The following is a 16,526-nucleotide window of genomic DNA, read 5'->3' as shown; positions in this document are numbered from 1 at the left end:
TCGCGAACTCGGTATCAAATACTTCCGTACTTCAGTAAACTTTTCGATGCTGTCGCCAGAGTACTTTTTATCCGGGTGTTTTTCTACTTGAATATTCATGAGTTGAATATTAAACTGGTTGTGAACACTTGAGTGCCCGGCGTTGATGTCATCCCACCTAAAGCCCCCTGAGCTGGGCCACAGGCCTCACTGACTCTGCTGTGGACACCTGGAGAGGGTCTAGGTTATGAGAACGCTATGTTTCAGAGACATGAGTTCCAGGATCTGTTCTGGGTTCTTCCTTCGCTCCAGCTGCTCCACCTGCTCCACCTCCTCCCAGTGCTTCATCGTTGCCTGCTGCTCCCGCATACAAACACGGCGCCGTCGAAACATCAAACGAGGCTGAACACACCCAGAACGCACAACACAAACCCAGCAGCATCCAGGGCTCAGACCGGTGCCAGGGTTGGAGCCATCGCACAACGAGCGACAGGTCGGTGAGATGAGCCCAGAGACGGGCGTCCATCAGCAGGAGCAGTGTCTCTGTGGATGGACAGACTCTCCCCACACTCAAAATAAAGCCTTTATTGTAGTTCCTGCAGTCCGTGACACTCTGAAGACAAACTAATACTTCCCTTCGTCCTTCGCTAAAGACAGAGGCCACGTCTTCGTCTGAACACATTCAGTAACACTGCACGTGTCCTATTAGGACTTGTAGGAACCGATGAGGCCTTTTGTTCAGCACACAGGAGGACGGAGACGCCTGGTTGGCCTCAAACAGCTGCATTCTGGGTCCTTGGACTCACAGCACAGTGCTTTAAAATAATAATAACAAGAATAACAAGAATAATAATAATGATAATGATAAGCATTCTAGATCTCTGTCTAGTCTTCATTTCTTGAACACGTAACATAGTAATGACACGTTAAGCAGGAAAACAGCAGAGATGTGGAACAGAAGGGTTCCTCCTGAACTGGCTGGAGAACCTTCAGGAGTGTCAGTAAGGCTTCAGGACGCTGGAGCTCCTCCTCTGAGGAGTGGGCGGTCGGTGCTGAGGAGGACAAAACCAGAGGGTGACGTAGCATAGCAGCACACAAACCTCCAACCAGGGTTGACATTTCACAATGAGTACCTTGGTCTGGACGTGTCTTTGGTCTCAGAGCAGCTCGTCCTCTATGACATCATCAGCGCTTCCTGAGATTGAGGCGGCTTCTGAGATCAAAGGAGAAACACTTAAGCCAGGGTCATCAGGAGCCATGATGTCACGAACGCAGCGGAAACATTGGCTGAGTTCCAGCTACAAGATGGTGGACGCCGTCCAAGCTCCAGAGGTACTGAGAGTCTGACGCAGTAACAAGTAACAGCTGGGTTTTTGTACAGCCACAAGTCAAATATCTGAACAGTACTTTAGTACTGTACACCAGTCTGAAGCTCCATGTTTGCTACCTGTCAGCATGTACTACCACGTCCCACAACATGAAATACCACGTCCCACAGCATGTACTACCACGTCCCACAGCATGTACTACCACGTCCCACAGCATGTACTACCACGTCCCACAGCATGTACTACCACGTACCACAGCATGTACTACCACGTACCACAGCATGTACCACAGCATGTACTACCACATACCACAACATGAAATACCACGTACCACAGCATGTACTAGCACATACCACGACATGAACCACAGCATGTACTCCCACATACAACAGCATGAAATACCACGTACCGTGGCATGTACTACCACGTACCACAGCATGTACTTGCACATACCACGACATGAACCACAGCATGTACTCCCACATACAACAGCATGAAATACCACGTACCGTGGCATGTACTACCATGTACCACGGCATGTAATACCATGTACCATGGAATGTACTACCACGTACCACAGCATGTACTACCACGTACGACCACATACCAAAGCATGTACTTCCACATACCACAGCATGTACTACCACATACTACGGCATGTACTACCACAGCATGTACTACCATGTACCACAACATGTACCACAGCATGTACTACCACATACCACAACATGAAATACCATGTACCACGGCACGTACTACCACATACAACATGAAATACCACGTCCCACAGCATGTACTCCCACATACAACAGCATGAAATACAATGTACCGTGGCATGTACTACCATGTACCACGGCATGTAATACCATGTACCATGGAATGTACTACCACGTACCACAGCATGTACTACCACATACCAAAGCATGTACTACCACATACCAAAGCATGTACTACCACATACCACAGCATGTACTACATCAAACCACGGCATGTACTACCACGTACCACGGCATGTACTACCACGTACCACAGCATGTACTACAATGTACCATGGAATGTACCACCACGTACCACAGCATGTACTACAATGTACCATGGAATGTACTACCACGAACCACAGCATGTACTACAATGTACCATGGAATGTACCACCACGTACCACAGCATGTACTACCACAAACCAAAGCATGTACTACCGCATACCACGGCATATACTACCACGGCATGTACCACAGCATGTACTACCACGTACCACGGCATGTACCACAGCATTTACTACCACGTACCACAGCATGTACTACCACGTACCACGGCATGTACCACAGCATGTACAACCATGTACCACAGCATGTACCACAACACATACCTTAGCATGTGCTACATCATTTACTACCATGTACCACAGCATGTACTACCATGTACCACTGCATATACTACATCATGTACCACAACATGTACTTCCATTTACCTCAGGATGTACCACAGCATGTAATATCATGTACCATAAAATGTACTACAATGTACCACAGCATGTATCACAGAATGTACATCATGTACTACCATGTACCACTGCATGTAGCAATCATGCACTACATCATGTACTACATCATGCATCACTGCATGTACAACAGCATGTACAACCATACACCACCGCATATACCACAGCATGTACTACCATGTACTTCAGCATGTATTACAATGTACCATAACCTGTACCACATTGTGTACTACATCATGTACCACACTGTGTTACAATGTGTACTAATGGTCGACCGATCGATCGGCCGGCCGATTAAATCGGCCGATTCTTGCTATTTTTTTAGTAAATCGGCATCGGCCGATTATTTAATTTGGTCGTGCCGATGTTCAGTCAGGCACATCTGCGGGCAGCTATTTACGACCCGGCGCAGCGCTATTCATTCAGAACCAGAGGGCCAACAGGTAAGGCTTCAATTCTTATATTCCAATGTCCTAAAGTCATATATTTGCTCTCATTATAAGTTGTAATCTGTTGCTTCATTTAGCGAAAGTAAAAACAAATAGCATTTTCTGCTCAAAATGAAACGTTGCTAGCTCATAGCTGTCAAGTCTCCCGTTTTGGCCGGGAAACTACCGTTTTTCACCCTTCTTTCCCGCCCTCCTCCCGTATTAGTATTTTCCCGTAAATCTCCCGTATTTTTAAAAATAAAAACATTCTAGTGTCTCTCCAAACTGAATTCCGTCACTAGCCTCGCGAGAATTACCACCAGCAGTAGCCAGGGCGGAGTATCTAGTCCGCGGTCCGTGTAATGAACAGAAACATTGCCTCGGTCGCCGCCCGCCGCCCGCCCCCTCATTATAATGAATAAAGCCCCCCCCCCTCCCCCCCCAAACAACGCGCATTATAAGAAGTAGCGGGCCGTGCGCCGCGCGTCCCCCCCCGGTCGGCATCGGAAAATTTCCCTTATTTTCTCGACCAAAACTTGACTTTAACGCGTTAATTTGTTTAATTAGAAAGAAAGCATGAAAACGCTTTACTTTAGTTTTTATTTCGTGTCGTATTTCCGAGTAATGTCACTGTGTAACAGCGAGGCAGCGAGGGTCTCTCTCTCTCTCTCTCTCTCTCACTCACTCACTCACTCACTCACTCACACACACAAGTGTTGTGCGTCCTCTTATTAGTATGATATTTTAGCATGCCAATTAAGGACAATACTATAGCATATCGGCCCTAAAAATCAGCCCAAAAAAATCGGCAGCTCATATCTGCCATCGGCTGACTCTGACTTCTAAATATCGGTATCCGTATCGGCATCGGCTTTAGAAAAACCCATATCGGTCGACCTCTAATGTGTACCATATCGTGTACCACAGCATGTACTATCATGTACCACATGTATCACAGCATGTACCACATAATGTACTATATTATGTACCATATCATGTACCACATCGTGTATTACATCGCGTACCACATCGTGTACCATATCTTGTAATACATCGTGTACCACATCACGGACCACATCCCATAACAAATAATGGACACTGCCTGTACCACATCATGTATCACAACATGTACTACATGTATTACAATGTACTGCAACATGTACCACAACATGTACTACAGCATGTATTTAATCATGTACAACCACATGTACCACAGCATGTACTACCATGTGCTGCAGCAGGTACTTCCATGTACCACAACATGTACCACACTACCATGTACCACAGCAGGTACTACCATGTACCACATCATGTACCACAGCATGTACCACATCATGTACCAGGTCATGTACCAGATTATGTACTACATCATGTGCCACACCATGTACCACACCATGGACTACGTCATGTACCACATCATGTACCTCACCATGTACCACATCATGTACCACATCATGTACCACACCATGTACCACGTCATGTACCACGTCATGTACCACATCATTTCAGCCAACCATCATCATCTTAGCTGAGTCGATTCGTCAGTTGCAGGGAAATCAACGCCACAGGAAGTGGAGCGGCCATCTTGAAGGCCTTTCATGTTGGACCTGGTTTGAGGACTCGGTAAACCTTGTCTAGCACCACATGCCTCCCACTACCTCCACGTCATACGTGTGATCGAGATATGCGACATCCTGACTAATGGCGTGCCTTCGTGCTCCTCTCATCTACTCCGCCTCTCTACCTCTGAGGTTGGGGTCCAGGCTTGTGTGGGTCCTCCAGCGGTGCTGCTGGTGAAATGATGTTGCCCCCTGGGAGGCGCTGCAGTTCTCTGCCCACCAGTACAACCCATTTCAAAAGGGCTTGAATCCAAGTGCCACATGGACTCAGGAGTCCACCTGTCATGCCAGGTTCGGGGCTCAGATCCAGGTGTTTCTGTTGCAGACTTTGGACCCGGCATGACGAACCGTACTGAGGAAGCCGTGTCGCTGCTGGTCTGTCGACCATGTTAGTGGAGCTGTGCTGTCTTGCGACTGTACTCACCAGACAAGCTGATGCAGGAGAGGCTGAGCTCTGATGAAGCTCCTATCACATCATCCTGCAGTACAAGACAGGAAGGAAGTTCAGTGAGGCGCTGCACTGGGTTTGATCCACACAACAAAGAGCCACATTCCCAGTCACTGCACTTGGCCATGTCCCCATCTTCCACTTGCTCGGTATTCCACAAACACTTTGATAAGAAAATCAAACTCTAATTTTTCGTTTGCCGCTTGTCCTCAGCCGTGCTTGTTTGTTTGATGAATGATCAAACGGCTGGATAAAGAAGACGTGGATTATACCGGATCATGACCTGGAGAGTTTGAGATGTCTCCGTTAGCTCCAAGCTAAATACTCGAGGCCCTGCATTCTGGAGTCAAAGGAAGTAATTCAGGTGGACAGAAACATCCTCCTGAGTATTTGAGAGGTAAAACACACAACCACTTTAACCCCTCGTGACTGACAAGCACGATGATGTAGATTTTGAAGCTTCTCTGAGTTCAGTGGGCCAGTCAGCAGTGGTTTGGTGATCAGAGACTCACCAGCATCCTCTGCAGACAGCCTAGATGGCCCGCCTCTGCCCTCCCATTCAATACTTCCTGGTAGCAGACAGCGTGGCCCAGCCGCACCAACTCCTCACCAATATCTACAGTCTAGGACCAACAAATTTGACTTTGGTTACAAGATATAAGAAAGCAGAGCACACTCAGATTACCAGGACCTAAAGCAGTGGCGGACCTTGCCCTGGCTGCTGTCGTAGAGCTTGACACTGGGCCAGGAGGAGATCTCAGAGTGAGAGTAGCTACACAGTTTGGCCTGCAGGGGTCTCCAAGAGGCGCAGTGAGTCAGCTGCTCAAAGGCATCCAGGGCTGCCTCTGACCACACCTCCCCTGGACAACAGGTAAATACGATTACAACAAACAAGACGAATCATCGGTGAGGTCTCAGAATAAAGCACGCCATGATGAGACCTCGACTGTAACATCGAGTGAGTGACAATGTGGGTAAGTTACCTTTTGGTCTGACTCCTGCCAAATTGCACTCAATAGCTTGGAATGGAAGGCTGAGGAAGTCACTCCTGGAATGTTATGCAAGAGCAGAAGCTGTCAGCACCTCAGCTGTGCCACCTACAAGCTGTGCGTCCCAGCCAATCATAACACTGCCTGCCGCCCCGCCTCCGTCACCGATGGTCACCTCAGAGTCAATCTCTTCTCCGACACATCTCAGGTCTACCAGTTCCTCCCCCCTCACACTCAGCCTCTCATAGACAGGGACTTGCACTAAGTTATTTTATTTACTAGATACATCAGGCTCCATATTTATATTTTCATAAGTGTTTTATTGACATGTCTGGTATTTAAATGTGTGCCTTTTGAGCCAGGAGCCTGCCCTATTTTTGCTATGTTCTCATCATGACAATCAAGACTCTTGATTTTTGAAAAGCAGAGGGAAAGTCAGCCATTCGTCACATTTACACGCAATGAAGCAGCCAGGAGGACGGCGTTCTCTCCGACTGCCTTTGAAAATCCCTAAAGAACAACATTCCTGAGTAAAGCTTGACTCAGCACTGGCTGTGACTCCCTTCGGCTGACGTTTCCTTTTCTCCCCGAGAAGCACATGAAGAAATTTCGGGGAATAATATACTTTTTTACTGTAGAAAGGAATATGAGGAGATGTTAACAAGCACACCAATATGATTTACATGCATGAACACGCTATGAACATATGAGCACGTCTGTTACAGCAGTTGAGAGAACAGTTGAGACTTTGTTGATTGGATCATTTTCTCTGGTTTAGGAGTTTCCATCACGTGGATGTAGCGTAGCTGGTTGGTCCTTTTCTGTCTGTTGAAGCCATTGGTAGTTTACCCCTGGTGTTTTATTTTGAAAATAGAGGAATTCACATGTCCTTCCTGTCTGACTTCCTGTCTGACTCCATCTGCTATGTGCAGCTTCATGCACCTTCTGTCTGAAAGACTGTTCTGTGTTCTCCATGGAACCGTCTGGCCCCCCATCCCACCAGCTACACCTGCACCTAGAAGGGCCATGCTGGCTCTAGCAGGACCATCATAACCATGGACCGGTCAAGAACCAATGACTAACTTCAGAACAAGCGGTGGCAATCAGATCTGTCTTGGGGAACCACACCAGGACACTAGTGCAACTCGTCCGGGTTAGTAGGGTCAATATTGGGATTGTGGTTCTCACCTCATACGGAACAGGCTGTCTCTGGGCAGCTCCCCGTTGTCCCCGAAGTCCACATAGTACAGATCCACCAGACCGGAGGCCAGGACTCCCAGTACCCTGGCCCGGTTCCATGTGCCGTGGTCTCGGTATGGAGCAGCCACTATATCCCCCATCACAATGGTCTCCACCCTCTGCTCCTACACAACAGGATGCTGGGCTTACTCCCAGGAGGCAGCATTTCCTTCTTTCTTTATTATCATCATTATTATGTTTGATTTACAGACAAACAAACAAACCCAACACACAAAAACAAACAAAGGCACAACATGTACAGCCAGACCGAGTCCGTAAGAATCAGCCCCTGGAACGAAGCAGGAGAGCGGGCCCCGCCCGAGCTGACGGGGGACTGCCCACATCAGTGATTGGCTGGTGATCGATCATGCAAACTGATCAAATAACATGATCCTTCAAATTCAAACATCCTCAATTGCAGCCTCAGCAAAAGATCTGATGATTGGGCGCCAGGGCCACTCAAGTATTTTGTAAAATTGCATCGAGGCCTCTTGAAGTACTTCCCTGATCCTTGTTTTCAAGCCCTCTAGAGGAGCAAGGCGCGCTGGTCGCTCTCCCTTCCTCCTCTACATACTCTACACTGGGGTCAGCTGGACGGCCTGTGGCAGCGCTGCAGAAACTTCAGAGCAGCCAAGCAGGGCGACCAGGGCGTCCGGTTCCTTTTGTAAATCATAGATACCAAGTAGAGATCTCCTGGCATGAGGGGATGATCTTAGGACACGAGCAGAGAGTGTGACCCAGTGCGTCTTCGGACAGGCTACATCTATCACAAACACCAGAGCAGCTGAATACATTCTGTCCATCTTCACTTTGGAAAAGTATGAACGAAGCATTTGACCTGCTTTGACCTGAATCAGCTGCTATCAGGCACTAACTGGTCTTCACAGGACCCCCACCTCCTCAGACACCTGCACACCCAGAGCCGCCCCCCAGCAGACATGACCACACCAGGATGCTGTTTCATTAACTCATAAAAAGCCTGTTTCTCAGAATTTTATCGTTTCTTACGGGAGTCAAGTCAAGTCAGGTTTATTTGTGTGGCGCCAAACCCCAACCAAAGTTCTCTCCTGACTCTCTCCAAGTAGAGCAGGTCCAGCACCTCCCTCCTTCAATGAACCTCCACCCAACAATTCTCCATCAGCAAGCACATCCTGCAACAGCAGCGACGAAAAAGGGAGAAGAAATTTTTCCTTGTGTTCAGTATTACAGTCTAAAGAGTATAAATGATTAGTGCTCACAGTCGAGCTGCAGCTGTTGTAGAACAGGTTCATCTCCTTTGTCAGTTTGTCCAGCTGGATGGAGCGAACCCCCAGGATCTGGATCCAGAAGTGGTTTGGGTTCTCTGATGCAGAAACATAGACTTCGAGATGTTCATCAGGTTGGAAGCTCAGGTCTGGGCTGGGAACTGGATACCAAACACAGAACAATCCCATGAGGGGACAGAACAATTGTCCTTGGGGGATAGTAAGAGTCAAGTCAGGAACTCACTTTCAAACTTGGACACTTCAGGGAGTGAGTCTGTGGAGGTACTCCCGTCCCAATCCTCCTCTTCCTCCTGCTGCTCCACCCTGACAGTAACAGGTTCTGGTTCTCTAGTTTTTCCATTGATCTGAAGAACAGACTCCTTTAACTCTTCCTGGGGACAGGGGCCGTTGTTGTTCAGGCCCAGTGGTGGGTCGGTCCCGGCGCTGTCTGCTCTCTGGCCACGTTTCTGACGCAGGGCGGATGACTGGGAGATTTTTGTCCTCACCAGCATGTCCTCTCTCACTTTCTCCAGAATCAGCTCCTACGACCAGGTTAGAAAGGCAAGTAAAAGATCAAAACCCGGGTGCTCAACTGGCTGCCAGAGTCCCACGTGTCCAAGCACTCATGGAGTGACTTGTTGTGCTGGGTGGATTTCTGGTGTCGTCTGGTTCACTTCAAACTAGTTTCAATTCATGCAAACAGGCTGAACCGTCAACGTTCTTCTCCATCAGCCTCTGAAACCAGGTCACACACATCAGCAACAACCACAGGGACAAAGCTTTGTTTGGTAGCGAACCAACAGAGCTGCTGGTGTCTGGCAGGAAGTTACTGCCAAACAAGGGGGGAAATGAAGAAGAGCAGACCTCAGTGGAGGTCTGGATAGATGGAGCAGAGTTCGTCTCAAACTTTAACTGTGTTACCACACAGCTACAACCTGGCCAGCGGATCAGTGATCAGGACTAGTGAGACGGAGGCCTCTCAGCAGACAGCAAGTCTCCCTCTGTTCTAAAGTTTTGAGACGTTACTAAAGCTGTGAATGAACTGGTAGTGCTGAGACCTCGTTGTTCCCCTGAGTCCTGCTCACCTTGGCCTGTTTCACTTCCTGTCTGGTCCCAGTGATCGTCACCTTGCCCTTTGCACCAGGACCCTGGGTCTTCTCTTTAGAACAAGATACTTTGGCCCCAGTAGTCACAGTGATCAGTTTCAGACTCTCACCACCACGGCCTGCAAAACACACACACACACACACACACACACACACACACACACACAGTCTATCTACAATCTACATTTGAGAAGTTCAACAACGACTAATGGTTGCCTCATGTAACCAAGGCCACATGATGTTCAGATCAAATGTCCCAAAATGACCCTGAGTCATTCAGAGGGCCAATCATGTGTGCTTACAGGTAACTGGATGGAGGAGAGGGATGAGAATCAACTGCACTGGCAAGTTACCTATGATCCGGCCAAAGGCAGTCTGAGGAACGTCCAGAACCTCAGACACTGGTTCACTGTCTGTGACCAGGTTCTCCAGGACACAGCGGGCCAACATCACCTGCTCCTCAGAACCCTGCAGCAGGAAAGACACATTCGTCTTGCAGCCCGATTCCCCACAATCAGCCAAAACCCTGACCTGAGCTCCGGACTTCTGGGTCACCTGTAGCAGAAGGACACAGAGGGGATCAGGGTTAGCCCGCCTGACTGGCATCAGTACATCACAGCTCAACGACCAGCTGATGGAGATCTGGAAAAGTCTCCAACTTATCACAAGGCAGTCTTGAAGACACATGCAGCATCAACACACACCCTTGTCCTTAAATCTTTGTGAGGACTTTAATTTACGCAATTCATTCCCTAGCCCCTCACCCTAAACCTAACCATCTCAACTGACTGTCTGACCCTAACCCTGACCCTAAACCCTAAAACTAACCAGAACCTGAATCTAACCTCGACCCTAAAACCAAGTCTTGACCTTCAGAGGCCCTTCGAAGATGTGAGGACCGGCTAAAAGTTCCTCACTCTGTTGGTTAAATATGTATTCTAGTCCTCACTATGTAGCAAGTACAAGAACACACACACACACACACACACACACACACACACACACACACACACACAGCAGCTGGTGGTTTATTGGATGAGGTTTACTAAAGCCCTCGTCAGGCTAGCTAGCTAGCTAGCAGCTTCAAAACACCGATGTCACCATGGTGGCAGCCTCTTCCTGTTTCTGGGGAAATGGAGCAAGTGTGGCTCAGGTCCCAATCACACCTGGTATCAAGTCCATCCTGGTGGGGTCTGATAACTAGCAGGAAGCTCTGCTGAGTGAGTTCCCACCTGTCTCCACACCTCAGATCAGCTGATGGTAGAAAGGCGTTTGTGTAGCCGGTGAGACTTCACGATGCTTGTTCACAGCAAACCAACAGCCTCAGATGTCCGTTGCATCAGTAACAGTAACAGTAACAGTAACAGAAACTCTCCCTCTGAGCATTTCCCCTGGTCAGAGGTGGAACGACTCGCTGGCGTGCTCAGCGCTGGTATCTCTGCTTCGACAGAAGGACGCCAGATGACGAGGTTCCTTCAGTAAGGACCAGGACACGTCTGTGTTCCCACCACTGAACGAACATGGCCGTGTGGTCCAGACCGCCTCTGGATGTGGTTTCAGCGATCAGATCTCAGGATACACATCTGATATTGAGGCTGACCCCCAGAGATCAGATCCATCGGGACAGATCTTAGGGGCAGGAGTGAACAGGACCTAAAGGTTTTTAACTCCTCCCCGAGTGAGCAGGGCTCCTCGTAGTGCAGGCTGAGTGGATGGGGACTGGTTGGTACAGGACTATGAACTACGACCGGCGTCTCTGCCTCTGGTTGGGCAAGAGTTAGTCGTGATGACAGAAGTGATGCCACCAACATGACACCTAGCGTGCTTTTTACCTTGAGGGTAACATGTCACAGCCTCATTCAACCTCATAGAGCATTTGAGCTACTCACCATGTCCAAAAACCTGGCCTGGTACCTGGATAAGTTCCTGTAGACTTCTAAAGGAAGAGTCATCTTGGACACTTCAACTTCGGAACCTTCACCTGTCAAACCAAACATAGAGTCACCTTCAGAGCCAGACATGGATGCTGTACGTGTCGATGGACCAGCAGATGCTCACTGCTGCTGGTGGTGCTGCTGATGTGGCGATAGACCATGTAGCCGACCGTGGCGCCCACAGACAGCCCTGCAGCCAGAGCCACCATCCTGCTGGAGCTCAGGCTGCTCTGGTGACCCTCCTTCAGTGCGTCCATGATGCGCCGTGCACCCAACGGGAGGCTCCACCTGGACACAAACCAGACACGTCTTCCTTCCACTGCTGGTGTTGGCAGTCAGAGGAGTCACACCTTGAAGGCATTCACGGTCACGTTGGCGCTTTTACAAAAACAGATGCGTTCGTCTCTCCTGCAGGTGCCAGGACACCAGTGGCGATGCTCGGCCAGGCAGTCATGCAGCACGCACAGTGAAGCAAGAGGCAGCCTGAGTTCTCAAACTGTTCTGAATGTGACATCAACACATCGAAGACAACGACGAAATGAGTTCTGTAACAGACGGGCTGGGAAGCAAGGAGGCTTCTGTTGAACGATCGACGACTCTTGTGCCGTGTGACTGTTCTCTCAGGTGACCACTGACAGCTGTTCCTAAACATTCCATAGCTGAGCTTATCAGACCTCGACGCTGCAAACACGGATTCTCAACTGGCCTCCTGGCAGGTAAACGAACACCAATGGAGCTCTAAATTAGGAGATTTCAAACTGCAGGATGTGACAAAGCTGTCAATAGTGTCTGATAAAGGATGTAACTATGGTTCTGTATGAGTCAGTTTCCCACCACTGGTCACATGTTTGAGTTTTATTCTCCCCACTAAGCGCCAGGATCACGCTGGTTCTAAAGAGCAGGGCTGGACAAACTAGGGCCTGGAGCAAAACCTGGCCCGCAATATATTAAAAAAATATGTACCCGAGACTCCAGAAAATAATCGCAACACCAGGCCCAATCTTCAAAAACGCGTTAACGATGAAAATAACTGCTGATGAACTTTAAATACGGCAGATCCCTAAAATAAGAGGGGCTCTTGGTGCTCACATCCCCCCACAGAGAAATGGAAGCAGCAGAGGCATGCAGACTGAGGGCCGGTGTGTTTGCTCGTGGTCGTTTGAGCTGTGCTGCTCCCAGCAGGACAGTCTGGGCTCCTGCCGCCAAGGAACGAGACACCACAGAGAAAACGAGGTGAGTGGGGACGGGAGCAGATTCAGGGGTTTATAGAAGTGACGCTTGTTTTGCTCGGGACCTTCCAGGACGTCCCAGATCCCACTTTGAGAACCACAGCGTGACGTTCTGACCATGTGACCAGTTGCCATCCCAGACCACATCAGCCAGCAAACACGTGCCAGAGCAGCCAGACACAAGCCCCTAAATGATCACGCATTTAGGGCAATTCCACATCCCACACTGGCACAAGCCAACTGCAGGGTCCTCGGCCTTAACACACGGCAGGGCAGAATGCTGTGCTCCAGTCAGGTGACCTCCAGTCAGGTGACCTCCAGTCATTTCACTCAGGACTCAAGACTGAGACCCAATCCTCTTTGCTTTCTTTGTTTACCACCATTCACACAGTGGAGGAGAATGAACTGGAAGTGAACTGACAGAGGCACAGAGCATGCGCGCGCACACACACACACACACACACACACACACACACACACACACACACACACACACACACAAACCAGCAGCATGCAGACGCTGGCTCACTGGGAGAAGAGGGCCCTGGGACTGTAGCCGACAAACACGTGGGACTTGGACACGCCAACATCCATCTTGGGAGAATCGTGACAATAAGACACGAATCCTCTCCAACCTCAGCTCTCTCGTTTATATTCAGGTTCAAGACAACTGACAGACAGACAGACAGACAGACAGACAGACAGACAGACGGGAGAGGAGGACAGGTTCAGCAGGAAGGCCTCCTGAGAAGCTGTGGGGAGAAACTAACATTCATCTGCTACCAGTCACACCAGTGCGTCCTAGAACTGGACCACAGAGGAACCATGGCTATGGAGGAGGCCTGTTTCCTGTCAGTGCCCTGCACCACATCAGCTCCGCCCAGAAACCATGGCCCTCAGGCGATATTAGTTGAGCCCCGATACAATCGAATCAATCACTGCTAAGATCACATTAATCACTCCAGATACACGTACCAGAGCAGTGTGTGTGTGTGTGTGTGTGTGTGTGTGTGTGTGTGGAGGAGTCATCACACGGATACTTCAACACTGTCCCGGCCTACCAGAACAACCCTTCATCTTCCTGGCTTCAGTGCCATGGAGCCCGTCAGCTCCGTTTATCAATCATTCGGAAGGACTGACGGATTTATACCTGCACGCGCCGCTGAGGGCTTCAGAGGTCACTTGTCAATCAACCGTGTAGGTCGAACCGACGTGACACTCTGAGCTCCAGATGAGCTGGACCAGTGGCCCGGTTCCGGTACCATCATGACTGAGCCGTGGACCTTCATTCGTGATTGTAACGGAGTTCGCTGTCTTGTCTCTCGGTGAACCTCCTCCACCGACCTTCGCTAGTTTACGTGAACTGACGTCACGTTACTGCAGCGGACGTCACGTTCCCCCGTCAACACAAAGCGCAGGAACCCCGAATCGATCATCTGGGTCTCAGTAGCCGTCCAAACAAGCGCGACCCTCCCCCCCACGAGCCCCCGTTAGTCAAGCTAGTCCGAGCTAGCCGCTGCTAGCAAACTAGCTAGCATCAGCATCACGGCGCGCGAGCACCGGAACACGCGGCGCCGGCAAACCGACACACGGTCCAGTTCCACGATGGCTGCGGAGACTAGGGTTGGACACTTACTGACCCACCCGTCCTCGGTGTAGGTTCGACCCCGCGCGGCGGAGGACGTCAGTGCCGAGTTCTGTCAGTCGCCGGCGGAAGCTCACAGGAGACCGGAAACGGCACTTTCACCTGCAGACGATACCAAAGAGGAGCAACGATGATGATGCTGCTGATGATGATGTAACAACAGCAACAATAATAATAATTATATTCATTATCATTATTATTATTATTATTATTATTATGAGGCCTCCCCCTTCATTGCTTCCTGTATGTTTTATCCAGAAATTTGACTCCAATGACGGCTTTTACTTTTTACTTTGAAAGGTCAACTAAAGGTGTATTTGGTTCTGGTCGAGTTCACATTCATTTCAATAACTAGTGCGAAAGTGAGCTGATGAAGTATGAGGTACTTGTGTAGTGGTGATGGAGGCACACAGGTCCTTCCTTAAGTGAAAGCACAAATGTTGAGTCCTCGCTGGGACTGGCGCCCTGAGGTTGTTTCCTCCTGAAGTTGGTTGGTTTCAAAACAGATGGAAAGTAGTTAAGTATTTTAACTTGGGTCGTCCCTCCATCATCCATCCCTCCATCCCTCCATCATCCATCCCTCCATGTTCTCCCTCTTCTCCTGTTGAGGGTGGTGGGGGTGGAGCCTATCCCAGCAGCCTTCCCCCTGGACAGGTCACCAGTCCATGGCAGGGCCTGTGGACTGTGGAGGAAGCTGGAGTACCAGAGAGAACCCAGCAGGAACAGGGAGAACATGGAGACTCACACAGAAAGACCCCATGCTCCAGCCAGGGCTCCACCCACAACCTTCTTGCTGGGGGGCCACAGTGAGGACCACTGCTCCACCAGTAAATCTAGAATCGACTCCTGGCTCTCTGCTGATACTCACCAAGCTTTAAGTTCCAAAGCTCCTTTAACTGACCTCTGTAGAACTGAAATAACTGAATTTGATTTGTAGGACAAAGAAAAACAGGCAGCCCGGGGGAGCAGTGGTCATGACGGTGGCCCCCCAGCTAGAAGGTTGTGGGTGGATCTGACGAGTGAAGAGGAGGAGAAATTGTTGCTTCTACAACCCAAACTTGACGACATCCTTCTGCTTTTACGTTTGTAAATTAATGGAAGAGAATGGAAGGACAACAGAGGTCCTGAGAAATGTGTGATTCTGATTTAAAATGAGAGGAACTTGATGCGGTCAGCTCGAGTTTCCCATTCCACAAAGGCCCTGGTTCTGATGGGCTCACTGCTGACCTCTACCAGTTCTTAGGAGATCAGATGTTTGTCGTTTCAGGAAATGCGAGAACACGTTGAGGGACAGGAGCCGGCACCCAGTGGGACCTGACAACCCAGCAACGCCGCTTCTCAACACTGATCATCAATGACTCTCTGGATGTGGAGCAGCTAGAATGAAAAAGGTTCATCTTATTGATGAAACGCAGTCTGGCGGGCGCTCGACCACCCAGCACACGACTGGTTTGGCCCTGCTTGATTCTGGTCAGGTCAGAGGAGGGGTCATCCTCCTCCGAGACTTTTACCAGGCCTCCCTCCAGTGGAGCGCCCCTTCATTTGAAGCAAATACTTTGGTTTTGGTCAGAAATTCATGAACCTGATAGGTTCGTTATACAAGGACATCAGTAGTTCTGTGGCAGGAACTTGGCACCTGCTCTAGGTTAGCCAGTTGGCAGAGGATTCCTCACTTTTAAAAATGAAAGTGTTCCATCAAGCAGTTCTCCAAGCTTCAGGCCTCAAACTCTGAGCTGATGAATGTGAAATGTTAACCCTTCAGGATCAGCCGGCGCTCTCGATACGCAAGACTGAGGTTAAACCTCAGGTCCGATACTCGGGCATCGCCATGACCGGAACT

General features: G+C 49.5%; 1 protein-coding gene across 6 annotated transcripts; it reads right to left on the bottom strand.

Moving 5' to 3' along the window:
* Positions 1 to 569: 569 nt before the first annotated feature.
* On the bottom strand, positions 570 to 14,799 carry tdrkh (tudor and KH domain containing). Of its 6 annotated transcripts, none has more exons than XM_086196014.1 (15): positions 14,678 to 14,732; positions 13,571 to 13,711; positions 11,937 to 12,100; positions 11,768 to 11,859; positions 10,232 to 10,433; positions 9,858 to 9,997; positions 9,017 to 9,314; positions 8,767 to 8,933; positions 7,478 to 7,647; positions 6,284 to 6,348; positions 6,009 to 6,160; positions 5,813 to 5,923; positions 5,277 to 5,331; positions 1,113 to 1,192; positions 570 to 1,031 (listed from the first exon to the last, which is right to left on the bottom strand). In XM_086196014.1, exons 2-14 carry the CDS (start codon positions 13,633 to 13,635, stop codon positions 1,137 to 1,139), a joined length of 1,737 nt encoding a protein of 578 aa, XP_086052140.1. In that variant the 5' UTR covers positions 13,636 to 13,711; positions 14,678 to 14,732; the 3' UTR covers positions 570 to 1,031; positions 1,113 to 1,136. The 6 variants fall into 6 exon arrangements, with proteins under 6 accessions (XP_086052140.1, XP_086052139.1, XP_086052142.1 ...); XM_086196013.1 differs by having other exon boundaries at positions 7,478 to 7,653; positions 14,678 to 14,727; XM_086196016.1 differs by lacking the exon at positions 13,571 to 13,711 and having other exon boundaries at positions 7,478 to 7,653; positions 14,686 to 14,790.
* Positions 14,800 to 16,526: the final 1,727 nt, after the last annotated feature.

This window comes from Aulostomus chinensis, chromosome 23 (assembly GCF_037954235.1).
Source record: "Aulostomus chinensis isolate RoL2024-O1b breed Wild chromosome 23, RoL_Achi_v1.0, whole genome shotgun sequence".
NCBI lineage: Eukaryota > Metazoa > Chordata > Actinopteri > Syngnathiformes > Aulostomidae > Aulostomus > Aulostomus chinensis.
This window is presented reverse-complemented; position numbering and strand designations above follow the sequence as displayed.